The 27,173-nt window shown below is 41.6% G+C and overlaps 2 protein-coding genes across 2 annotated transcripts in view; one reads left to right on the forward strand and one right to left on the reverse strand.

Annotated features, from left to right (window-relative positions):
- Positions 1 to 17,022, reverse strand: part of LOC109407206 (zinc finger-containing ubiquitin peptidase 1) — a 35,392-nt gene extending 18,370 nt beyond the window's left edge. The window contains exons 1-3 of the mRNA XM_029859005.2: positions 16,827 to 17,022; positions 15,822 to 16,413; positions 8,024 to 8,343 (exon numbers count right to left, since the gene is read on the reverse strand). Of these exons, the coding sequence (XP_029714865.1) occupies positions 8,024 to 8,337 (314 nt within the window). The 5' untranslated portion in view covers positions 8,338 to 8,343; positions 15,822 to 16,413; positions 16,827 to 17,022. The remainder of the gene's footprint in view (positions 1 to 8,023; positions 8,344 to 15,821; positions 16,414 to 16,826) is intronic.
- A 7,562-nt stretch (positions 17,023 to 24,584) lies between these two features.
- On the forward strand, positions 24,585 to 26,902 carry LOC109405866 (glutaryl-CoA dehydrogenase, mitochondrial). Its single transcript, XM_019678926.3, has 6 exons — positions 24,585 to 24,803; positions 24,882 to 24,905; positions 25,313 to 25,447; positions 25,539 to 26,355; positions 26,517 to 26,677; positions 26,747 to 26,902. Exons 1-6 carry the CDS (start codon positions 24,740 to 24,742, stop codon positions 26,809 to 26,811), a joined length of 1,266 nt encoding a protein of 421 aa, XP_019534471.2. The 5' UTR covers positions 24,585 to 24,739; the 3' UTR covers positions 26,812 to 26,902.
- The last annotated feature ends 271 nt before the right edge of the window (positions 26,903 to 27,173 follow it).

Consider the following 27,173-nt stretch of genomic DNA (forward strand, 5'->3'; position numbering starts at 1 on the left):
TTCTGCAAGAATTCCTCCCAGATTTCCTTTAGAGATTCCTCCAGGAATTCCTCCACGGATTCCTCCAGAAAACTCTAAAGACTTTTCTCCCGAAACTCATTCAAGAATATCTTCAGGATTCCTCAAAAAAAAAAAATCATACAAATATTATTCTAGGAATTCCTTCAGAAATTCCTCAAGGAAACCTCAAATATTTCTCCAGAAATTCCTCAAAGAATGCCTCTAGAAATTTCTCCAGTAATTCCTCCAGAAATTGATCAAGGAATTCCTCCAAATATTTCTCCTGAAAATCCTTCAGGAATTCCTCTAGAAATACTTCCAGGAATTCCTCCAGATAATTATCCATAAAAAATCCTATAGGAATTTTCGCCAAAAAAACTCCAAAACTTCGACTATGGATTACTCCAGAAAATCCTATAAAAATCCAGGAAGTCTTCTAGGAAATTCCATCTTCAGAAATTCCTCATCCATTCATCCAGATGGGATTCTTTTAGACTCGAAAAATGGTCATTTCTACCGAAGATTCGAAGGTCCCCAGAACCTGTGCCGAGGTCACCGGGTGACCAGAGTCGATCAAAATTATTTTTCTTTGTTTTACTGAATTACGTGCGGCATTCTGCGAAATTTGAGGTGTCGCATGATGGGATTCTTTTAGAATCGAAAAATGGCCATTTCTACCGTAGATTCCAAGGTCCCCAGAATCTGTTCCGAGGTCACCGTGTGACCAGAATCGATCAATAAAAATTTTCTTTGTTTTACTGGATTACGCGCGGCACTCTGCGAAATTTGAGGTGTCGCATGATGGGATTCTATTAGAATCGAAAAATGGCCATTTCTACCGGAGATTCCAAGGTCCCCAGAACCTGTTCCGAGGTCACCGGGTGACCAGAATCGATCAATAAAGTTTTTCTTTGTTTTACTGGATTACGCGCGGCATTCTGTGAAATTTGAGGTGTCGCATGATAGGATTCTATTAGAATCGAAAAATGGCCATTTCTACCGGAGATTCCAAGGTCCCCAGAACCTGTTCCGAGGTCACCGGGTGACCAGAATCGATCAATAAAGTTTTTCTTTGTTTTACTGGATTACGCGCGGCATTCTGCGAAATTTGAGGTGTCGCATGATGGGATTCTTTTAGAATCGAAAAGTGGCCATTTCTACCGGAGATTCCAAGGTCCCCAGAACCTGTTCCGAGGTCACCGGGTGACCAGAATCGATCAATAAAGTTTTTCTTTGTTTTACTGGATTACGCGCGGCGTTCTGCGAAATTTGAGGTGTCGCATGATGGGATTCTTTTAGAATCGAAAAGTGGCCATTTCTACCGGAGATTCCAAGGTCCCCAGAACCTGTTCCGAGGTCACTGGGTGACCAGAATCGATAAATAAAGTTTTTCTTTGTTTTACTGGATTACGCGCGGCATTCTGTGAAATTTGAGGTGTCGCATGATAGGATTCTATTAGAATCGAAAAATGGCCATTTCTACCGGAGATTCCAAGGTCCCCAGAACCTGTTCCGAGGTCACCGGGTGACCAGAATCGATCAATAAAGTTTTTCTTTGTTTTACTGGATTACGCGCGGCATTCTGCGAAATTTGAGGTGTCGCATGATGGGATTCTATTAGAATCGAAAAATGGCCATTTTTACCGGAGATTGCAAAGTCCCCAGAACCTGTTCCGAGGTCACCGGGTGACCAGAATCGATCAATAAAGTTTTTCTTTGTTTTACTGGATTACGCGCGGCATTCTGCGAAATTTGAGGTGTCGCATGATGGGATTCTATTAGAATCGAAAAGTGGCCATTTCTACCGGAGATTTCAAGGTCCCCAGAACCTGTTCCGAGGTCACCGGGTGACCAGAATCGATCAATAAAGTTTTTCTTTGTTTTACTGGATTACGCGCGGCATTCTGTGAAATTTGAGGTGTCGCATGATAGGATTCTATTAGAATCGAAAAATGGCCATTTCTACCGGAGATTCCAAGGTCCCCAGAACCTGTTCCGAGGTCACCGGATAACCGGTTGACCTAATCAGGTCCGAAATTACATGTTTAGAATAATCTGTCACTAACAACGACAATAACACGCTGTTTTCCAGTCGAAATTATGATCATATGGTAATATTACGGATCATGCCACACCTAGATCCGCCCCGCAGAAAAGGGGGGAGGGTCATAGGGGGATCCCCGCCAAACCATTGTAAAGCTACACTCTTCCCCTTGATGATGCTTCAAACCGAATGCAATTTGGTGCCCTAGTTTCGGAGAACGAGCCATTTGAAGTCAGAAAGAATCGTCCCGGGCGGTTAAGGGTTTAAATTTGAAGACATTTGAACTTCTGTGAACACATTTATTTCTGTGAAGACATATTGAAGACATTTCCAATTATGTGATGAAGACTTTTGAAGACTTTTGAAAGCTGAAAAATTATATTTATTTTGTTGATCCAACCCAATAATTCAAATCTTGGAATAATTTTAGATTAAAAACGTTTCCATTTTTTTGTATTAAAACTAACAGATTCCTAATTTAGTTTTTAGTTAAAATACGATTCAAATATGATGACCACAATTTCTTGGGAATTCCTCCTGGATATCCTCGGAAATTGCTCTAGATGTTCTTTCAGGAGTTCCTCGGAAATCTCTTGAAGAGATTTTCGCGTATACCTCTAGGAGCTCCTCGCAAACTCTGCCAGGAGTTTCTCGGAAATTCCTCCAGATAAGTTTGCCGAGAATTTCTTCAGCAGAAGCTCCTCGAAAATTCCTCCATGAGTTTCTCGGTTCTTCTTCCAGGATCCTCCAGATTCGCTTCTGGAATTCATCCAGGAGTTTTTCGAGTATTCTTCAAGGAGTTCCTCGGAAATCTCTTCAAGAGATTCTCGGGTATACCTCTAGAAGTCCCTCGGGAATTCTTCCAGGAGTTCCTAGGAAATTCCTCCATGTACTCCTCGGAATTCTTCCAGGAGTTCCTCGAGAATTCTTCCAAGATTTCCTCGAGAATTCCTCCTGGACTTCCTCGGGAATTAGTTTAGGAGATCCTCGGGAATTCCTTCCTAAATTTCCCAAAAAATCCTCCAGTAGTTACTCGGGTATTGCTCCAGGGGTTTGCCGAGAATATCTTCAGAAGTTCTTCGGGAATTCCTTCAGGAGTTCTATGGGAATTCCTCAGGAACTCCTGTACGGATTACTTGCGAATTCCTTCAGGAGTTCAAAGTGAATTCTTCCAGGAGTTCTACGGGAATTCCTCCAGAAGTTCCTCAAGAATTCCTCAAGGAGTTCCTCGGGAATTTCTTCACGAGTTCGTCGAGATTTCTGGCTGGAGTTGCTCCGAAATCTCTCCAAAAGGCTCGCGAGTATACTTCCAGGAGTTCCTCGAAAATTCCTTAAGGGATTCGTTGGGAATTTCTCTAGGAGCTGCTTGGGAATTTCTCCAGGAGATCCTCGAAAATTCCTCTAGCATTTTCTCGGGAATACCCCCACAACATTCTCTAAAAACCTTCCAAGAGTTTATCAGAAGTTAAACTGGATACCTCCAGGAACTCCTGAAAAAATCCTGAGGAGCTCCTGGAGAAATTTTTGGGAAACATGTGGAAGAATGAAATTTTGGGAAATATGTGGGTATTCCTGAAGGAATTCCCGAGGGCGTCCTGGAGGAATTCTCGAATAACTCCTGGATGAATTCCCGATGATCTTCTGGAGGTATTTCCGAGGATATCCTAGAATTTCCGGAGGAAAACCCGTGGAACTCCTGGAGGAATTTTCGGATTTCTTTGTGGAAATAAATTCGAGGATTTTCTTAGGAATTTTCGGTAAAAAAACATGAAAATACTAGGGAAAACCTGGTGAGAATCATGGTTTTTGCTGGAGGAGTTCTTGGCGAACTTCTAAGTAAATTTCGTGAAATTTTTTTTTTTTTTTTTTATCTGTATTAACGAGATTTTTAGCCCTAGGCTAGTTCGTCTCGGGACCCACGCTTTACTTCCCTTCCGAAGGAAGAACTCACATTTTTGTGAGTTTGTCGGGAGTGGGATTCGATCCCAGATCCTCGGCGTGATAGTCAAGTGTTCTAACCAACACACCAGGTGAAAATTTTTGAAGGAATTTTCCGGGAAATTCGTGGAAAAATTCTTGAGGACTCATAGAGAAATTTCTATGAAACTCCTAAAGAAATTTCCTGTTAGTCGAAACATGGACTTCTATAGGAATTGCCTGGAAAATCCTGCAAGAACTCCTGCCGAACTGATGGAGGAATTTCCAAAGATCTCTGAAGAATTCCTTAGGGCCTCCAAGAGGAGTTCCCGAGGAACTCCAGAAGGAATTCCCGTGAATCTCCTGGAGCGATTCTAGAAAAACTGCTTGAGGAATCCCTAAGGATCTTCTGTCGGAATTTCCGAGGATCTCCAGGAGGAATAGGACAGATCGGTGAAGTACTAGATTTGTAGTAATGAGCTGAATTTTAGTATGGTGAGAAGGTCAATTCTCCGTTTCTGCAAAGAAATGGTGCAAAAAGCGTGGATATTATGATTCTTTGCCTAATTTGATTCTGTTTGAGCAAAACTTTGGGCAACAGTGTTGTTGTTTTCTCCATTTCTTGCAACATAAACAACATAGTTATCCAAAGTTTTGCTCAAACAGCATCAAATTAGGCAAGGAATCGTAATGCCCACGCCTTTTGCACCATTTCTTTGCAGAAACGGAAAATTGACCTTCTCACTATACAAAAATTCAGCTCATTACTACAAATCTAGTACTACACCGAACGTGCCCCATTCCCGAGATACTTCTGGAAGAGCTCTCGTTAAATTACTGGAAGAATTTTCGAAGAACTTCTGGAAGAATTACCGAGGATCTCCTGGAGAATTTCCGAGATACTTCTGGAGGAATTCCCGAAGAACTCTTTGAGGAATTTCCATGGTATGCTAGGATGATTTCCGAAATACCGCGAATTCGTTGATTTTTTGTGGAACTCTTGAAAATAAATCCAAGGAGCCATGCATTATTGCTGCAGGAATTCCTGGTTCTTGGTTGGAGTTCTGGATGGACTTTCCAGATAATTCTTCGGTTGTTTCTAAAGGAAGCGCCGTGATATTCTTGGGGTATCTATGGAGGGATTCTCGGGAAATTCCTGCAGAAATTCTCTGGGACTTGTGAAGGAATTTCCATGAAACATCTAATGGAATTTCTTGGAATCTCCAAGATACACTCTCGGGGACTTCTGATGAAATTGCTTGGAAACTCCTGCAGGAATTTCTAATAAACTGATGGAAGAATTCCCGAGGATCTCTCAGAGGAATTCCCAAGGATCTCCTAGAGGAATTCTCGAGAAACTCCAGGAGGAATTCCCAAGGATTTCCTGGAGGTATTACCGAAGAACTTCTAGAGAAATATCCGAGCAACTCCTGAAGGAATTCCCGAAGAACTTCTGCACGAATTCCCGAAAAAGTCCTGCAGGAATTCCCAAAGAACTGCTTGAAGAATTCCTGTGGATCTCCTGTAGGTATACCCGAGGATCTCTAGGAGGAATTCCCGAGAATCTCCTGGAGAAATTCCCGAGATACACCTGCAAGAAGTTCCTGTAAAACTACTGGGAGAATTCCCAAAGAACTCCTGGAAGAATTCCCTAGGATCTCCAGGAGAAATTCGCGTGAAACTGTTGGAGGTATTCCCAAGCAACTACTGGGGAATCCCCAAGGAATTCCTAGAGGAATTCCTAGAGGAATTCCCGAGGAGCTCCTCGAGGAATTTCCAAGAGCCTGCTGTAGGAATTCCAGATTATCTTCTGGAGGAATTCTCGAGGAATTCTTTGAGGAATTTCCAAGGAACTCAACAGATGAATTCCCGAGGATCTTCTGAAGGAATTCCCGCATTTTTTTTTGCGGAACTCTTGGATATAAATCCGAGAAACTTCTTGAGAAATATGAAAAAAACGGGAAATATTCGAAAGAAATCCTGAGAGAACCATGCATTATTGCTGGAGAACTTCTTGGAGAACTCTTGAAGGAATTTTAATGAAACTTCTGGAGAAAATTTTCGGATAATTTATGTAGTTATATCCAGTCAAATCATTGAGAACAGGATAATTCTGAAGAAATTCTACCACAAATGCTGCAGGTATGCTTCGGAAGCTTCTTAAGAAATTCCATGGTTTTCGTGGGGAAGCCATAGAGGGGTTCGCGGGAAACACCTAGAGAAATTTTCGGGGATACGACAGAGGTTATGTACTGTTACCAGAAAGCCTTAAAGGTTGAACCCTTGAAAAAGGTCCCAAACGGACCGAAACGTCGGGAATAATCAAAAACTAGTGTTTTCAATCACCCCTTAAGACTGCGAAGCCAAACCGTAACAGCACCTGGAGAAATTCTCGGACACTCCTGGAGAAATTTACCTAGAAACTTCGGAAGTAATTCCCGAGGTACTCCTGGAGGAATTTCTGTAGCGCACACATTCTTAGGAAACTGCAGGAGGCCTTCCCGGTGAACTGAGTAAATTCTTGGGAAGCTCCATGAGGAATAACAAAAAAAACTGGAGGAATCCCAGAAGAAACAATTGAAGGGATTCCAGACCCCTGGAGGTCTGAAAGACCTAGAATGAAAGTCCTAGGTGAATCCCACAAGCTTGTGCATTCTGGAAGCTCCTTGTGGAATCTAAACAGGAATGAAGATAACATTCAATGTTTAAGAATTTCCATCGAAATTTGCCTAAAGCTTGGCCTAAAGTTAGATTTTCTCCGAAATCCCCCTACACTTTCTTGAGGAATCTGATAATAAATTAACATGTAGACACAGACAAACAGACGAAACACTTCGAACATTTTTCGATTCAAATCATAGTCACGGAAACATATTCGCCCAATGCTAAAAGGACTAAGTTTGGCCGACCATCAACTAGGTGGCTGTACTGAGCAAACGTCAAACTCGAACAAAAACGATACGAGCGCCACGGGTGGGCAGTTGGCCAACTATCATATTTTGAAAAAGACCGATAAATCGGTGTACGATGGGAATTATGAGAGTGTTACGTCTGTTTGTCTGTGATGTAGACATAAATAAATATTCATCACGCTATGTCTAGTCATGATAGTAACATTTGTTATTGTTATGTTATTATACTATTTAATAATAACTCGCCAATTACAAGTTTTACAATGGTAGCATATTTTGTTATTTATATATCATCCTGACCTATTCACAAAAACTGAAGAATTTCAAATTTAGATTTGATGATAAAATATGTTATTCTTTAGTTATTGGTGTGTTATTCATCTCTACTCGGGATTACTTGATATAGAGCGCAGTGAGAACATAGCAGGAATTTTAATTTAAACATTAGTTTTATACCAAATCCACAATATGAAGCGTGCTTTGCAAAGATATTTGAAAATTTGACCTGGCATCCCTGCCTCTTATTCATAACAAACCAATAACAAATTTTGCCATTCAGCTATTAATTTTCAATGGCAAAATTTGATCTTCTTTAGTTATTTTCTTCTGCCCGGGTAAAACTGTCCGAACACACTTCAAAAATACATATACAAAGTTTAATCATTTTTAATACCGGGAAATTTTACCCTAAAAAGGATACCTTTATGGCCTCAGTTTCGTCACCTCGCTGAGTGTGTTCCATCAAAGACGAGCTCTGAAAGGCGCCTGGGGTCCAATGGACCCCAGGTATCCCTTTTAGGGTTAAGGACGCAATTTTTGGTCCTTGACTTTTGGCCAAATATTGTGAAATCGGCCAAATGTCCATGTAACCCTTGTTCGTGAAAAATCAAAATCATAACTTAACATTAAAGCTGAACAAACAGACGTTACAGTCTTAGCATTCCGATCGTACAACTATCTAACGGTGCATTAAAAATGTTAACATCCGTTAACCAAATCTACAATCTATACGAGAACTCACGATAGGTGTGCCCTAGCTTTAACATTTTTAATGTCCTCATCAAAAATAGAATGCAAGCCCATGCTTTTCTTCCTATTTGGATTATATTTCTATGTTGTAGAAAAGGTCCTTAAGTCTAAAAGTACATACCTCGGCGTCTGATCGTCAATAAAGCTCATCAGCTCGTTCTCCGGCGTTAGATAGTCCAAGTGAGCCTGATTTACGTGCAGCAGCAGTTCTGCCGCGGGAACTCCACTAAGCCCACAGAATGGGCATTGAGCGCTCCCCTCCACATGGCACTGGCGGGTATGCTCCCGCATGGCATCATCCGACAGTCCGGACATTCCGCATATCTCGCACGAATGTTCCTGTGCGAGGATTCCATTGGCGGCGGATCCTGCATTTGGCGGTCCACCGGATACTTCCTTGCTGTTGCTTTCCTTACCACTTCCATGGTTAGACATGTTTTCCTGTGGGGAGATCCAAAAAGATATAAGTGTATCAGCTCACTATCATACTTCACGATAACGTTGATAGTATTACAGAACTATGATTATCCCGTCGCGCCACTCGATTCCGTGTGTATATTATTATTATTAGGCCTACAGCACTTTTTAGGTTAATCAATAAAACAGAATGCACAAGCAAAACATTTCTCACCGATAGGATGTGTATGCCTGCCAAGTCTCGACTGAAAGTCGCGGTCGATGTGTTCTCGCGAGAAGCGTTCAGAAGGTTCGGAAAGCATGCTATGCTTGCTTGCTTGGTTCAATGTTACACACCAACCACAAGAGGATGATGAGCGGTATGTGTATAGTATTGAGAAAGAGAGAACATAAAGCATGGCCCATCGCCCATGCAATGTGGTATCGAATAAGAATGTTTGCTGCAAAAGTGTCGTAAAAGCCATTATGTTTAAAAGGTTCAAAAGACTCCAAGAGAATTCCTCCAAAGATTTTTCAATGGATTCCTCCAAGGGTTCCTTCAGAAATTCCTTTCGATGATAATTTCTTCGCATATTTCTCTTGGAATTTTCTCAAGAATGCCTGGAATCCCGGAATTCCTCATGTGGTTCCTCCAGAAGTTTTTCCAAGGATTCCTCCAGAAATTCCTCTTGAAATTTATCCAAGAATTCCTCTGGGATTACTTCTAGATTCCTCTAATTATTTCTTTTCAGATTCATCCAGAAATCTCTGCTGCAACATGCTTTGGATTCGTACAGAAATTCACCCATAGATTTTTATCCAAGGATTTATTTAGAATCCATCCTTCTAGGATTTTTTTTTCCGGGAATTGCTCTACGTATAATTATACTGGAACTCCTCTTACGATTCATTTGAGAATTTCTGTTAAGATTGCTGAAGTTTTGCTGGAATTTCTCAATCAAATCCTGCTGGAGGACTCCTGCTGGAAATGCTTAAGAAATGCTTGGAGAAATCCTGGTAAGAGTTTCTGAACGTATCTCAGCAAAAATTACTGGAGGTATTACGAGAGGAGTTTCTAGAAGAGTCCTTGAAAAAATCCCAAAAGGAATCATCGGCATAATCGCTGGATAAATTCTTGGAGAAATCCATGAAGGATTCCTAGCAGAAACCCATCAGGCAGTCCTGGAGGAATCCGAAAAGGATTTCTCAATAGATTTGTCCAGAAATTTCTTTTGGAATTCTGAATGCCTACTGGGGTCTAGTAAAATTCTTCCTAGGATTCCTCTAGGGCACTGTTGTCCTTCAGCTAGATTGAGGAGGTACGACCCGAACGTCTGTTCACCAAGGAGGTGCGGCTCAAACAGCGTCTGTTCTGGCATCCAGCGGCTGAGTAAGAAACGCTGCACCACGCCCAGCTAGATCCAAGGTGGTAGCCCCATCATCGTGGTCCTCCCAGTGTTGGTTGGGACGTTAAACAGAACCGGCACGATGGTCCTCCGGCGAGACAGGAGTGTTGGCGTAGGCCCAATAAGCCACCCGTAAAAATCCCCATTGCGAATAACATAGGAGAAAAAACGACTCGATACAATCGACAAAGACCCACACGACGAAATAAGGACTACGATTGAAAACTTGGAACATGGAATTGCAAGTCACTAGGTTTCGCAGGATGTGACAGCATAATCTACGACGAACTACATCCCCGCAACTTCGACATCGTGGCGTTGCAGGAACTTTGTTGGACTGGACAGAAAGTGTAGAAAACCGGGCATCGAGCTTCTACCAAAGCTGTGGCACCACCAATGAACTGGGAACAGGATTTATAGTGTTGGGCAAGATGCGACAACGTGTGATCCGGTGGCAGCCGATCAACACAAGGATGTGAATGTTAAGAGTTAGGGGCCGTTTCTTCAACTACTGCATCATCAACGTCCACTGCCCACACGAAGGGAGACCTGATGACGAGAAAGAAGCGTTCTACGCGCAGTTAGAGCAAACATACGATGGTTGCTCGCCGCGTGACGTGAAAATCGTTGTCGGCGACATGAACGCGCAGGTAGGAAGGGAGGAAATGTACAGACAGGTAATCAGGCGAAATAGCCTGCACGCCGTATCGAATGATAACGGCCAGTGATGGGTAAACTTTGCAGCCTCCCTTGGTATGGTAGTCCGAAGCACCTTCTTCCCCCGCAAAGATATCCACAAAGCCACCTGGAGATCACCCGACCAACAAACAGAAAATCAAATCGACCACGTTCTAATCGACGGATATAACCAACGTCCGCATATACCGCAGTGCGAATATAGATTCGGATCACTACTTAGTCGCTGTATGCATGCGCTCAAAACTTTCGACAGTTATCACCACGCGTCGAAGTCGAACGCCGCGGCTCAACATCGAGCAACTTCGTAACGTAGAAGTGGCTCAAGACTACGCGCAGCAGTTAGCAGTGGCCCTACCAACGGAAGAGCAGCTTGGCGCAGCTACACTTGAAGATGGCTGGAGGGACATCCGATCCGCCAAAGGTAGTACCTCGGCTACAGCACTAGGCTTCGCGACTCCGAATCACTGAAACGACTGGTACCACGGCGAATGTGAACAGTTGAAAATCGAGAATAATGCAGCATGGGCGAGAGTGCTGCAACACCGTACGAGAGCGAATGAGGTACGTTACAGACAGGCGCGGAACAGACAGAACTCAGTCTTCCGGATAAAGAAGCGCCAGCAGGAAGAACGAGATCGCGAAGCGATGGAAGAGCTGTGCCACGCTAAGGACACACGAAAGTTCTTCGAGAAGCTGAACCGCTCGCGCAGAGGCTTTGTACCACAAGCCGACATGTGCCGAGATAATCACGGGAATATTCTCACGAGCGAGCGTGAGGTGGTCGAGAGGTGGCGGCAGCATTACGATGAGCACCTTAATGGGGACGTTGCAAGTACCGAAGGTGGCGTGGTAACAGATCTAGGAGTATGTGCACAGGACGAAAGACTTCCGGCCCCTGACCTCCAACAGATTGAGGAGGAGGTTGGCTGGTTGAAAAACAACAAAGCCGCTGGAGCAGATCAACTACCAAGCGAGCTTCTAAAATACGGTAGAAAAGCACTGGTGAGAGCACTACACTGGATCATTACCAAGATTTGGGAGGAGGAAGTATTACCGGAGGAATGGATGGAAGGTATCGTGTGTCCCATCTACAAAAAGGGCGACAAGTTGGATTGCGGGAACTACCGCGCGATCACACTACTGAGCGCTGCCTACAAGATACTCTCTCAAATTTTATGCCGCCGTCTATCACCGATTGCAAGAGAGTTCGTGGGGCAATATCAGGCTGGATTCATGTGTGAACGCGCTACAACGGACCAGATGTTCGCCATCCGCCAAGTGTTGCAGAAATGCCGCGAATACAACGTGCCCACACATCACTTGTTCATCGATTTCAAATCGGCGTATGATACAATCGATCGAGAACAGCTATGGCAGATTATGCTCGAATACGGATTCCCGGAAAAACTGATACGGTTGATCAAGGCGACGATGGATCGAGTGATGTGCGTAGTCCGAGTATCAGGGACACACTCGAGTCCCTTCGAATCTCGCAGAGGGTTACGGCAAGGTGATGGTCTTTCGTGCTTGCTGTTCAACATTGCTTTAGAGGGTGTAATTAGGAGAGCGGGAATAAACACGAGTGGAACGATTTTCACGAAGTCCGTTTAGCTGCTTGGTTTCTACCCCCACTAGTATTACAAATGACGAATAATATACAGGGGGTGGCCAAAATGTTTGCCAACTTTTTTTTCTCTCACAAAAAAAAGTTCAACATGCTGTAACTTTTCATAGAGTGCATCAAAAATTCTCAAATTTCGACTGTTTGTCAATCTATTATATCGTCGGTTTCCTGCAATAGGGGCACAACTCAAAATGTGTCATTTTTGAGGTTTTGAAGGCGATTGACGAAAAACTATGTAAACTTTCATCTCACAAAGACCCGTTTCGAAACTCGTTGAGCAACTCGAGATTTTCGCATTTTCTCCAACTTTCCGCAATAATGACACAACTCAAAATCAGGCAACTTTTTCAATAGTCGTTGAAAAGTAGCAATCCGAAATTCATGAAACAGATAGTCCTTCAGTCCCTTTCTATGATACAACAATCAAAATTTGTTTGGTGTTGTCACATGATGAGAGGAATAAGTGAACTTGTAGAAGGTGCTCTTAGATTCCCAATTTTCAAACGCTCATTCTGAAAATTCACATTTTTTGAGTTGTGCCCCTGTTGCAGGAAACCGACGATATGTGCATCATTGGTACAAATTTGAGATCGATTGGTTGATCTTTCGCAAAGCTAGAACCGCAGACAGACGTTCAAGTTTGACTCAGCACCTTGTGTAAAAAACATGGCCGCCACAAATTGCCAAGTGGCAATCAGCGAACAGATGGCGTTAGTGACGTTCATATTCAATTGATTGATGCACCAAGCGGTAAGAAAAAGAGTTTTGACATCCAAGCGGTGTGCCGTTTACATCCATCGACCAATCAGCGACGAGGATCTAATCGACGGCACACCGCTTGGATGTCAAAACTTCTTCTTCTTCTTTTCGCTTGGTGCATCAATCAATCGCTGCCTCACATGTGCGTGCGACCAACAACTGTCACCACGGTCGTCTTCCAGCCGGATGGCGGGAAAAGACCGCACGTGTTGCACGCTAATAATGTTTCCACATAATTTGTGCAGAATAAATGACTTTTATTTAATGTCTAAAATCTTTTGCACAAATTAGCGCAGGACTCTTTTAAAATATTTCACACATTATTACTTTTATTTTACATAGATTTGCTTGAATAAAACTGCATTTGGATGAACTTCACTTGCATTGGGAAATCTTTGTGAATGTGAAGCAAATGTAGGAATGATTTTGACAGTGTTTGTTTTGATTTTATTTTTCGGTGGGTGGTGAATTGGGTGGTAAGTAAGCGGCTGGAAGCATGTGGTTTCTCAAACTGTCAACTGCACGCGACTGCACTGTGGCAATCGGTTGCCTAGGTGTCGCTAGTGAAAATTTACATAGAAAATTTGAATAAATTTGTTCGAGCTAGAACGTCTGTCTGCGCTAGAACCGTTCTCGTAAAACACTATTTTATTAAACAACTAATTTTTGAACTGGCATATCTCAGAAACCAGTAAACCGAATTGAATGAAATTTTGGACGTTCATCAACTATATATTGATACTTAATACGACGTTATTAAATTCAATATTTTCTCACGACGAATAAGGTTATACTGGCTTGACATTTTAAAATAAGTTAAATTTACAATACCACACGAAAATTACTAAATATATTCTTCCTTTAATCCAAACAGGCTCTAATAGGGGTAGGCGGGGCATTATGGACACCCGGGGCAGAATGGACACCCTCAATATTTTGAAATATGCGAACTTTTTGGAACTTTTAATGAATGGAGAATATAGTCCATTTGTCTAAAAAGTAGTTTCAGGAAAGAAACATTCGAAATTAAAATTATACTTGATTTCACACGAAAAAGTTGCGTCCTCCGTTTTTTTGTGCATGAAAATTATAATTTTCAAACCATCTAAAATAAGATTTAGTGATTAATTTATTGCAGGTCGATTAAAACCTGATATTTCTAGAACACATGCAAGTAGTTTTGCTGTATCTACATGCTTAACATGTTTATATTTTCTTCTTAATTATATCAAAAATCAAGTTTGGAAATATCTTCTGCTGCCGGGGCAAAATGGACACTCACCTTTTTGAAAGAAGCGGCAAGGGAAAAATATAACCTAAATCACAAACTTACCAAATTCTTCTATTTCAGTATATTTTCGGTTAAATGTTCACTATAGTAGACATAGGGTGAAACAAATAGGTCAAAAACGACAGCAGTGGAAAATAGTTGTTCTATGCACAGCTGTACATGCCGACAAAAACGAAGCTTTATCCAAAACAGCCTGAATCTAAATTAACTAAACAAAAATGAACTACTTCGGCGTATTATTCATCCATAATAGTTGTTTTGTAATGAAATGACTTTATAGGTGTAAATAATGTACGAAATTCGTAAAAGTCTCATGGTGTCCATATTGCCCCATGGGGTTGTCCATTCTGCCCCGTATGCTTGAAGACGGTCATGAAAAACTAACATTTTGAAGTGGATAAATCATTTTTATCGTGAGCATTCTTATGCAATAGATGCTAAAAAGACTTTAAAAGGATACATGTATCAAAAAACTAAACTTTTTTGACATCTTGCCAGGTAAAGTTGGCAAAAACCTTAGGGTGTCCATATTGCCCCGCCTACCCCTATATTTTATTTATAGATATCTTGAGAACAGAAGTAGAAAATATTTGTATATCAAAACTAAAATTTAATGACATATTGATGTAAAAAAATATAATTTTTTGAGAAAGATCAAAAAAGTGTCAATCCATCATAAATGTTTTCAACGTTTAAAAAGTTGCTTTGTTGGAAAGACTTTTCAAGCATTAACCTTCCGTAACTTGCGCGGTTGACTACCTGCGTCAGCACCACGCTAATGCTGAGTACAAAAAGCGAGATTTTCTTTTTTCATTTTTATTTATATGTGTATTTTAAAGAAAAAAAAAAGCGAGATTTTTTCAACGTGTTGTACAAAATATAACAGCGCGATCGTTCGAGGGTTAATAAATTGTTGATAAACGTTCAATATTTCATCCAATTCGGTTTACTGGTTTTCGAGGTATGCCAGTTCAAAAATTAGTTGTTTGAAAAATAGTGTTTTACGAGAAAGTTACAGTATGTTGAATTTTTCCTTGAGAAAAAAAGTTGCCTATCCCAAACATTTTGGCCACCCCCTGTAGTTTCTAAAGTCTGCAATTTTAGCAAAACAAAGCTAAAAATTTATCAACAACATTACTATGTTTCTGTCGCGTCCGACATATATGCGAAGCTAGATAGGCCTCAGAATAGGCATCGAAGACAGAAACCTCACGGTCTCACGTACTAACATTCACACGTTGTGCGCGAGTACAGAACCAGTTGGTATCATCGTCGCGGAGGAACTTCGAAAAGTATATTGATTTATGCTTGTTGGACTGTCCGCACAGCATAGGTGCCTATGCTACAAAGGGTGGGCGCTGTAGCAAGCCACATCGTACACTAGTTGTACCACGTTGAGAATGATAATAATAATCACGGTCGAGCAAACGAGGAATTAATACACTTTGTATGTGGGTCGTTTAACGCCCCCTTCTACCATCGTCCTTCGCCGCTGCGATGAAGCTGATAAGGACATGAATTTTTCGAGTTCCTTGTACAACATGCACGTTTCTAATTTTGGAGCTACCAGATCACAAAAACAGCTCTTCGCTTAGATAGGTTCGGTGCTCAATAGAAAGATTGTTTATCGATTTAATCTGGTCGGGTTCATGAGGAAGAAAAATCTAAAAAAGGAAATTGCTGCGCGAACGATACCGGGATTCGATTTTTTCACTTGCGAAAAGTCAATAATGAAACTTCTTACCTCACTACGACGAACTTGACAATTTTGCAGGTCACTGGTTCACGGTCTCAGCAGAACGTCGGCAGCAGAACACTACTGGCCCAGGAACGGTGCAGATAACTCATTAAAAGGCTATTTGTTACTTTCAATCAATTGACCACGAGGAACCTTCGTTATCCATCAGAACCTATTGCTAATGCTTCACTTCTTCCCAAATCACTTGAAGGACCAGTTCAAGGAACTCTTTCTATATCACAATACACATGCACAACTTTGCGTTTCTCCCTTTTCGAGTGTTTCACTGCTATTCGACACGTTTCCCACACCTAATCTATCGCGTGTGGCCCATATTTGCACTTCAGAACCGTGTAATATCTAGTCGAATCACTTCCGCAGCACAAATTCATCCAGAGATCAGATTTTTCTACTGCTCGGTATTACGCCACCACCATCAGCACATACTTCAGTGGCAGCGATTAGTGGCCCTAAGTATCCTTCCTCCTTCCTGGTGTGTTCGGTATCGATGAGCGGAAAGAACTGAAAAGTCTATCACATTGCTCGTTGTAAGTACAACAGTTGTTGTGTCAGTCAGTACTGCTCACTTCGAAGAGTGCTGTGAAGTATAGGAAGGTAGATGTTAGAGATACATGCAGAACTTGATTCGAACAATAATTCTAGATTGAGTTTAAATAAGGGCGAAAGTAACATGAGAGAGTTCTCTTCATCGACTCTCTCTTCTGCAAATTAAAGTGACAAGATGCAAATTCAATCAAACTTTTTTACACTTAGACGCTAGATTGCATCGAAACCTAGCGATTCATGACCAAAAAGTTTAACCATACTTGCTTTTTGTCACTTTAATTTGGAGAAGAGAGAGTCGATGAAGAGAACTCTCTCATGTTACTTTCGCCCTTATTTAAACTCAATCTAGGATTCTATTCTCTCGGCAGAGATGTTCTCTTTCATAGTAGCAAGATATTGTAGTAACAATGTATTACAATCGGGTATCCTGCTCTCTATACTCACTCATTTCCAGCTGCGTTTGTCGTGGTCGGTCTCATCCAGGATAGTTATGAATGGAAATCCTGTGGATACCGAGCAGCTGGTATTATGTCAAACTCAATGCAGTTATGTAACGAAAGACATGCTTCGCGCATACGAGGGCTTTTCGTTGTGTGTTTCGCACTTCGATACATGTCAGAAGTAGGGAATCATTTACAAAGGACTATACTGACAGGATTGTGTTATGCGACGTTACAGATTTGCTTGTTATCAACGTGACATTGAATGCATAGGGATCTACAAGACAATTATCACATCGCATAAAAAATGAATTTAAATATTTTAATAAACCGATTCCCGGATTCGATTCCCGTCCCAGTCGGGAATTTTTTTTTCCCAGTCGGACTCCCTGGGCGTAGTGTATCATTGTCTTTCCCTCACAATGTACAAATTCATGCAACGGCAGGCAAAGAAATCCCTTCAATTACTAACTGTGGAAATGCTCGAAGAAAACTAAGTTGAAGAGAGGCAGGCCAAGTTCCAATGGGAACGTAGTGCCACATAGAAGCAGAACAATTGTCATTCTTGGAGATGTTTTTGGTTGTTGGTAGGCCCATAATTTTCTTTGTAATTCAAGTACGACGCAAGAGACCGTGGAAATAACGGAATCCCTCTTGCCTCTTGTCCGCCCCTGTACAAACTTTCTACAATGTTGTTCGTAGTGATATCTTTATCGCATATCTCCTGCATAGTCCACGAAGCGTGGGCATTAGGGCAGTTCAGACTTCAAACATGTCAAAAATTCAAAGCTCCCATATGTTCATTACAATCCTTGGTGCAAAACTAGAGTCCTGTCAAATTTTCAGCCATTTCGGTGGTGATTTAATGGTGGCCCAAAAGCAAAATAGGTTTATATGGGAATTACTATGGAGAATTTTCGAAAAAGGTTCTCCTCGTGGCTGAAAATTTGACAGGACTCTAGTTTTGCACCAAGGATTGTAATGAACATATGGGAGCTTTGAATTTTTGACATGTTTGAAGTCTGAACTGCCCTAGTGGGCATTCAAAAAGCAGATGCTTCGCGGTCTCGTCTCAGTCTGCGCATTCCGGACATGTGGGAGAGCCTGCATATTCAAATCTGTGCAGATATCACCTAATGTGCCCAATACTCGTGGCCTGACAGAAATTGTGTCAAGTGGAACTTCACCTCGCCATGGGATTGCTCGTCAAATTAGGCAGCGTCCATTTATCATGTAACGTTAAAATCAGCATTTTCTGTCCCCACTCCTGCCCCCTCACCGAAACGATTTTTTGTATGGAAAGCCTAAAATGTTTGTATGGGCCGTTCCCTCTGCTACTTTAACATAAACGATGTTCTGGCGATCCGTCTCACCGTAGGTCTGTATGCCGACGCACAGCATTAGCATTAAGCGAGTCGCACAAATTCGTAGGTGGTACAGTCCTAGACCGCTGTTATGAGGGTTGCCTCCTTCCCGTCCGAACCAAAGCAAAAGATTTGCGACTAATCTCTGATTCTTAGACAAGACTGACGCAATCCTCCAATGGTCGAGCACTGTCCTGGCTACGTCCTTGCGACTGCTGAGGAATGGGAAAGGATGGTTAGTTTTGGACACCTATGAAAAATGTAGAAAACTCTACGATCTCTCAGGCCTAGGTGTCACGGGAATTTGGGTGTTGTTAGTGGAAGGGTAAACTCCAAAGGATACGCTTGGTCAACGTTCAGGCACACCATTGTTAGAATTCTTCAAATCTGTTGTCTGCCCGATTCATCCTGGTTTCCTCGTCATCTTGATGGCATTTTGTTGAATTACTAGATTCTTCGGTTGGTCATCTGAAATGTAAAATAATATTAACATCGTACGTCAAATAAGCTACATATTAGTGATACGCTCGCCACAGTTACATATTTTTATAATATTATTTATAGCATACGATAAATTTACCTGAATCCTGCTGAAATAAAATATGAATTAGCAGTACACTGAAACAGAATAAACTACAAAACACAAAAAAGTGAATCAAACTTGGATGAATCTTGGAATATTTATAAATACGGTAAACATCAAGATCAAAATTTGATTTGGTAGATCTTACACCGCAACGCACCATTCTAAGGTGACCTACCCACGTTACGAGTTAGGTCTGTATGCCGACGCACAGTGGAAAAAAATAGGTACAAAAAACGCGAATAAATTCAATATCTCTGCTCGGAGTGGATGACTGTATTACATGTGCTCTCCGAATCAGAATAATCGATGAACGTAAACTCCCTTGTTGCATAATAGATAGATCCAAGCAAAAAAATAATCTTGGTAATTGAAGTTACACATAGCATTCAACATATTAATAATGAGTACTGCCTTTTTTGACCCAAATATGCTTGATAAGGTGGCCCACACTTATATGAAAAACAAAAATTTCAAGTCTTACCTCCTAAATCAGTTGTTTTGAACTCCCAGAAGCTACGTTAAAATTTTGAGCAAAATCGGTTGAGCCTAGGGGGGGCGCTCAAAACGCTTGAAGTTTGTATGGGAAAACTTGGCCAAATGTATGCAGAAATTTCAGGTTTTCGAATTTTTCCGCTAGGTGGCGCTGTAAGCGTTCAATAATCAAACCCTTTGGTATTATTGTAGGTGACTATATGCCAAAGAACTTTGTCGAAGACCGCAAAGTGATTCAACATCTGTGAAAAAAGTTATACCCTAGGTAAAGTGAGGATAAACTTTATTGTCGTTTTTCCAATACATGTAAAGAAATATGTAATATCAATAATGAAATCTCAATACTTTGCCTCACTTTGCCTAGGGTATAACTTTTTTCACAGCCGTCGGATCACTTCGCGGTCTTCGACAAAGTTCTTTGGCATATAGTCACCTACAATAATACCAAAGGGTTTGATTATTGAACGCTTACAGCGCCACCTAGCGGAAAAATTCGAAAACCTGAAATTTCTGCATACATTTGGCCAAGTTTTCCCATACAAACTTCAAGCGTTTTGAGCGCCCCCCCTAGGCTCAACCGATTTTGCTCAAAATTTTAACGTAGCTTCTGGGAGTTCAAAACAACTGATTTAGGAGGTAAGACTTGGCATTTTTCGAAATTTTTGTTTTTCATATAACTGTGGGCCACCCTAATGCTTGAACAACCTTTTTGGTATACTTTAAATCTACTTTTGATATATCATATATATATATACCTATAGGTAGATGCTTGAATTTTGTTCCATGCTGGAACAACTGCATAGTTTAGATCTGGAATGCTTCCAAACAGCTTTTCATCTACTTATGTTGCTCTTATAATCAACACCCACATAATTCACGATTGGGTTCTGATCAGAAGAACAATCTGACCATTCCATTACCTGAATATGATTTTCACGAAACCAAGCTGTGGTTGCTTAACTCATGTGAACAGATACATTAAAAAAAAGACACTACACCGTCTTCAGCCAGAGGCTGCACAGACTGAACATTACACATACACGAGACAACGGACAACACATATAACACCCAGTGACCCAATGGAGAATTTTACGTTTGACGAAAAGTTTTCCCCGACTGGAGCGAGAATCGAACCCGCACTCCGAGGCTTACGAAACGCCTAGACGACTGACGCCGCTAACCGCACGGCCACGGAGCCCATTATCATACTGATACGCCTAAATAGTTTGACAATGTTGTTGCAAAAACGGCAGCCGATATCCCTTCAGAAGCTCGGTGTATTTCTGGCTGTCCGTCTATACGAGTTGACGAAAACACCATCGGTAATAATGTATTTTATAGAACGCTGCCCATACCATTCACCCACTCCTCAAAATTCTTGAGGAGAAATAATGTGGTTCTTTTAGTAAATCTCTCCAGTGCGAAAAAAATCCTTCCGATCGATCCAAGCTGACAATCTTTTCTTTATCTTAGCTATTAGTCTGTAAAGATCATCTAGAAAGTCAAATAAGCATCAAGAAGCTATTAAATCATTAAACAACCTATAGTTTACATCTGAATATTGAAGGTGCCGTCAAGATAGGGAGAGCTCGAAATTAAGATCCTATTTGAAAACCTCTATAGCTAGGAAAAACAGTTGTCACTTCATCTTCCCAGAATATTATACTCCTACACTGAAAAACAATAGAACCCAAATTTGAGTATTTTTAAACTCACTTTTGAGTTCTTTTTTGCATCCTGTTTCATTCGCTCTCTTTAATGTTGTCAGAGAGTGAATAGCAAAACAACCCAACTTTGAGAGTTCGATGCGGGAAGCCAAAATTGAGTAAGTGGCACAGTACCGAAAGTTGAGTAATTTTAACTGACGGTTGAGTAAAAAGAACCTTGACTTTAGGTACTTTGGCCGTATACGCCTAAATGCAAACTATTGTGCGTTTAGCACTAAATTGATTTCCGAAAAAACTTCATCGACTTCCGCTGCCTTTCCTATGCGTTAAACATAACGTCGGAAGTAGTGCGCTGTACAGTAAATCTGGTTTTCTATACAGCGCACTACTTCCGACGTTATGTTTAACGCATAGGAAAGGCAGCGGAAGTCGATGAAGTTTTTTCGGAAATCAATTTAGTGGTAAACGCACAATACCTACCTAAACATCGACTCCAGCAACTCAAAATTGGCTTCCCGCACGCAACCTCGAAGTTGGGTGGAATGAACTCACTTTTGGGTACTTTCGTTTTTCCGTGTAGGAAACCCGGTCTAGTATTTTTGAGAATGTGTATACCGACCGTATGTGTATGAAGTAAACGTCTAGAACAAAAACGAACGAGATAGTATCGAGAAAGTAGACGAGATGAAGTGATGTCAACCTGTAGATCAACTGTAGTACAAGCTAGATGTATTATGTTTCCAGTTCAAAACCGAATTAGCGACATTTTTTCTTTGACTTCCGCTCAGTGTACGCAGAATTTGTCCACGCAAGCGAAAAATAGGCAACAAAGAAGGCACGGCAACAACACTTTGTTTTTTCGTTAGCAGATAATGACAAAATCTCTCCCGAGTTTGTTCACAACAAAAACGGTAGGAATATATGTCTCGTTCAATTCACATCTTGATTTTCACATTGTTTTACAAGTGAAACTCGATTCTGAGGTTTGCAAGAGTCTAAACTCGTCCAAATGCTTATAAATTCGATGATGTGGTTCAAAAATTTCAGCAGAAAAGCCGGAATATCGTTACACGCACGGCAAGCGATGTTTGTTTTATTTCTCTCATCGCCTGACATGCGTTTGTTGCGGAACGCCTTTGTTACCAACATGCACCGCTTAGGACAAAGCGTTTGTTTTTCGGCGTGATCCGTTTTTCGTACCCTGCTTCCGCTGCTTTTGCCTTGCGTTAAACACAATGTCGGAAGTGGGGCGCTGTATAGAGCACCAGGTGTACAATACAGCGCCCCACTTCCGACATTGTGTTTAACGCAAGGCAAAAGCAGCGGAAGTCAAAGAAAAAATGTCGCTAATTCGGTTTTGAACTGGAAACATAATATATGATCCAAATAATTGTACCGTTTGTGCGAACGGTCCTTCCTCTGTCCTTCTATTTGCTTACTGACGCATCGTATTGGATCTTTAAAAAAATATGACGACATTGTGAAACCTGACTACGAGAGCTGACTAATTACTCTCTCGATTCGTTAAAATGTTACGTAATTTATGGACGGTTCCAAACAGCAAGTTAAAACAGCAGCGCGGGAAGTCATAGGTGCTGCTCAAAGACTTCTAGTTCGATGTGCCAGAAGGTGACGGATAGGAAGGACGTATCCAGAAACCGGATGTTAGATACGTGCAGAAGAGAGAGAGGTTCGAAGAAGCAAGAGCAATCGAGAAAAATAACACCACAGAAAGAATCTCGGGAACAAAATGATATGTGGAGATTTTACGGAACTGCGAATGGCGTATAGAGAAAATAGCGCCATCTATCGTCATGTGTAATGACAGAAAAGATATCTTGTTGGCAGGAAAAAAAACTACGGTAGATGCCAGGTTCAATGGAGAGAATGTTAGTCGGTGTCGGTGGTGTAGTGATATTAAGCGTGGTTGCCTCTCACCGCAGTCGGTCGGGGTTCGATTCCCGTCGACGCCGATGGAATTTCCTGAGACATAAAATCCGTATTCACGCCTTCCCTCGGATAGGAAGTAAAGCCATAAGTCCCGGCCCATGTGTTGATGGGTTTGATATGTAGGGTCCCAGTCTCCATGGTCGTCGGAATTTAAGGCATAACTCCTAGACCCAGCCGACGTAAAACACAACTGGTTCCGAACGGTGCTAGTTGGCCAGAAAAAAAAAGAATAAGAAGAAGCGCGAATGTTAGCGCGTTGACGAACAGATTATGCATCAATGACTATGGGCAAGTTGTGATGCTTGAAAGGCAAGGAAATTGCTGAAGAATATCAAGGCTGCTGGAAAGGATGCGCTCCCGGCAAAACCTTTAAAGCGCGTTGAGCAGGTTCATGCAATACAGTATGGACTCGATTTTTCGACGAACTTTCTGCTCTCATAATCTTTCGGCCAAACTTTGACCAATAGGACAGATCGGTGAAGTACACTCAGTCAAATAACCTTAAGATTTCCATAAGGCCCAACTTATGAAAAGGCCTTTAAATAATTCATAATGATTCGGATGAATTTCATAAGGTCACTCTATGACGTAAAATCGTCTCACAGCTTGGCTTTTATTCATGTTTAGCAACATGGTATTCTCAAGCGTCGGTAGCTGTGTGGATAAAACACGGGCTCGGTGACCCCGACGTTCATGGATCGAATCCAGTCTGCATCATTTTAAGATTTTTTTGTTCTTTTCATAAGTCTATCTTATGAAATTTGTCATAGTAAGCACGATCAATTTTCATAAGGTAATCTTATGTCATCCATAAGAATTAGTTATAGCAAATTTTCATAAGGTATTCCGATGAATTTCGCTAGTTTTTTTCGCTGAGTGTACTAGATTTGTAGTAATGAGCTGAATTTTAGTATGGTGAGAAGGTCAATTCTCCGTATCTGCAATGAAATGGTGCAAAAAGCGTGGGTATTATGATTCCTTGCTTAATTTGATGCTGTTTGAGCAAAACTTTGGGCAACAGTGTTGTTATTTTCTCCATTTCTTGCAACATAAACAACAAAGTTATCCAAAGTTTTGCTCAAACAGCATCAAATTAGGCAAGGAATCATAATACCCACGCGTTTTGTACCATTTCGTTGCAGAAACAGAGAACTGACCTTCTCACCATACTAAAATTCAGCTCATTACTACAAATCTAGTACTACACCGAACGTGCCCCATTCATTCATGTTCATCATCAATGTACCGTAAACCGGGGTCAAATTGATCAGCGGGGTGATTGATCATTCGGGTACTACATAGTAATTCCATACTAAGAACACTTAAGCGTCGTAATGATCTTAAACTTTTTACGTCATCTGGTTCGTAGATGTTTAGCATAATACTGCCTCTATTCATACTGTTTAGCCCAGAGTTTCTATTATTATTACACAATGTAAAATCAGAAATGTGCTTATTCTCGTATTTGCAAATTAACGAACAAAACGAATGTAATGATATCTGTTTTAGCTCTACAATGGCTAAAATTGAGGCTTGCATGAAAGATCAGCAGTTCTTGTAAGAGCGCCACACAAACAGGACACATTTGCTACTTGGTAACACAAACAGTATACGTATAGGTATGTTATCAGTAAAATTTTTTTATTTAATAAGAGAACGAGAGAGCAAGGAATGGCCTGCGCCGCAGATCAGCGATCTGCTCATTCAGCTCAGTACGAAATCGAAAGTGAGTGGGACCGGTTAAATTCGCAGAACGGGTCTACTCTTTTAGACCCACACACATATAATTCCTGTCTGGATATTGTGATGCAACTAGACTTACTTTGACTGCGTTATTTGGAACTCTACGTAAACAGATATGGCCCTACGAATCATCTCCAACCAGTTGCGAAACTTTAGCAAGTTTGGCAATGTGCAAAGGGGTAAGTACGATCACCTGGATCTAAAATAAATTTCGACGAGTTCAAGGTCGACTACAAACGCTATCTTTTTACCCACAGCTTTCGCCTCATCCAGCAATGAACGTAAGTATCTACAATTTATAACTTCAATAAAGGATTTTGCAACTATAGGAATCAACACCGCCCAATAAGTATAGTAGAAAACGAGCCCCCACTACATTAATGATTATACTCTGCTGCTAAGTGAAACGCAATCCGTCTCCTTGTGCTCTTATCTTAAGGCCTTCCATTATAGCGGAGAGCAATCGCTGCTTATTAACAACGACGACCGTCGACAATTGTGATGAGAACTATTCCTGCAAAACAACCTGTGCGACGATGATAAGATAACGTGCTCAATCTCTACTTTGGAGATGTTTGATTATACATAGAATTGTGCGAATATTTGCTGTAACGTGGACATTAGCTTCTTTGAACAAGATATGTTGCTGTACCTAGTAATAAAATTTGCGCTTTTCATATCATTTTAGCCACATTCAACTGGGAGGATCCATTGAACCTGGAATCGCAGCTCAAGGAGGATGAGATCGCGATCCGAGATTCGTTCAGGGCCTATTGTGAGGACAAACTCATGTCCCGGGTAATTCTGGCCAACAGAGATGAAGGTGAGCTTTGGAATGTAACCCACGAGAGAGTGCAACCTTGTGGTAATCATAGTTCTCACTCACAACATACACATTTTTTCCCTCTTTGCAGTCTTCCACAAAGAGATCATGAAAGAGCTGGGATCGTTCGGTGTCCTAGGATGCACGATCAAGGGCTACGAGTGTGCCGGGGTGAGCAATGTGGCCTACGGCTTGCTAACACGTGAAGTCGAGCGCGTAGACTCCGGCTATCGATCGGCCTTCAGTGTTCAAAGTTCCCTCTGCATGGGTGCCATCTACGACTACGGCAGCGAAGAGCAGAAGCAAAAGTATCTGCCGAAAATGGCCAAGGGCGAACTGATTGGGTGCTTTGGGCTGACCGAGCCAAACCACGGTAGCGATCCTTCCTCGATGGAAACCCGAGCGGTGCATGATCCCAAAACCAAAACCTATGTCCTGACTGGAAGTAAGACGTGGATCACCAACTCTCCGGTGGCGGACGTATGCATCGTTTGGGGCAAGACCGAGGACGGTAAGGTTCGAGGATTTATTATTGATCGCGAGCAGAGCTCGGCAGGACTATCTACACCTAAGATCCAGGGTAAATTCTCTCTTCGGGCGTCCGACACCGGCATGATTCTGATGGACGAGGTTCGTATTCCGGAGGACAACATTCTGCCGAATGTTTCCGGTATGCGCGGACCTTTTGGATGTTTGAACAACGCCCGCTACGGAATTGCGTGGGGTGCTCTGGGAGCGGCCGAATCTTGCCTAAAGGTCGCCAGACAGTACACCCTAGATAGGAAACAATTCAAGAAGCCCCTGGCAGCGAACCAACTGATGCAGAAGAAGATGGCCGATATGTTGACGGAGATCAGCTTGGGATTGACCGCTTGTTTGCACGTTGGACGACTGAAGGATCAAAAATTGTAAGTTCGATCTCGTCTTAGTTCTGAAATAGGTGTCGAAAATTTCGGATTACCGAGCTGCCAAGTTGTTGGTATTACGGTAGCTTAATACCTGAAGCCTGTTCTGAAAATCCGTCGAATCACAACGAACTTTACCAAGCTATAACAATTGTAAATTCTAGGCACACTCCAGAGATGATCTCCATGCTGAAGCGGAATAACGCTGGAAAGGCGTTGGAAATTGCCCGCGTGGCCAGGGACATGCTCGGAGGAAATGGAATTGCCGATGAATATCACATAATCCGTCATGTGATGAATCTGGAGGCTGTCAATACTTATGAAGGTAAGGATCCAGAACTTGTTTTTGTTATTTTAACTTGTTATGATTTCAAACTTATATTTGTTTTTATAGGAACCCACGATATTCATGCCCTTATTCTGGGACGTGCCATTACCGGTATTCAGGCGTTTGCCTAAAGTTAAATCTACAGCTGTTGAAACCAAGTGATACTGCATGCATTTGTAAATGTGACAATAAAACATTGATTAATTGCTTAAACGAAAAAAAGTGACTCGTGTTTATTCACAAATTGCATAACACTAAAGTATGCCCTTTTGGTAACGTCCAGCTCCACGTGGGGTAAAGTGGAGATAATGCAGAAAACAACGTCAAATCTCTCGCACTTCGTATGGCCAAAATGATTGTGGTAATTCTACACTAGATCAGATGCATGACTATATCATAACCCAATCGTGTTTATATATCAAAACGTTCTTGGATGACCTGGCCCATATCTGGAGATTAGTTCTTTATAGAACTAGGTTCCATGGATCTGCAG

This window comes from Aedes albopictus, chromosome 2, assembly GCF_035046485.1.
Source record: "Aedes albopictus strain Foshan chromosome 2, AalbF5, whole genome shotgun sequence".
Taxonomy (NCBI): domain Eukaryota; kingdom Metazoa; phylum Arthropoda; class Insecta; order Diptera; family Culicidae; genus Aedes; species Aedes albopictus.

Coding starts and splice junctions, on each gene's coding strand:
- LOC109405866 (XM_019678926.3), top strand. CDS start 24,740: ATGGCCCTACGAATCATCTCCAACCAGTTGCGAAACTTTAGCAAGTTT. Junction 24,906..25,312: donor CGCCTCATCCAGCAATGAAC/GTAAGTATCTAC, acceptor ATATCATTTTAG/CCACATTCAACTGGGAGGAT. Junction 26,678..26,746: donor GGCTGTCAATACTTATGAAG/GTAAGGATCCAG, acceptor TTGTTTTTATAG/GAACCCACGATATTCATGCC.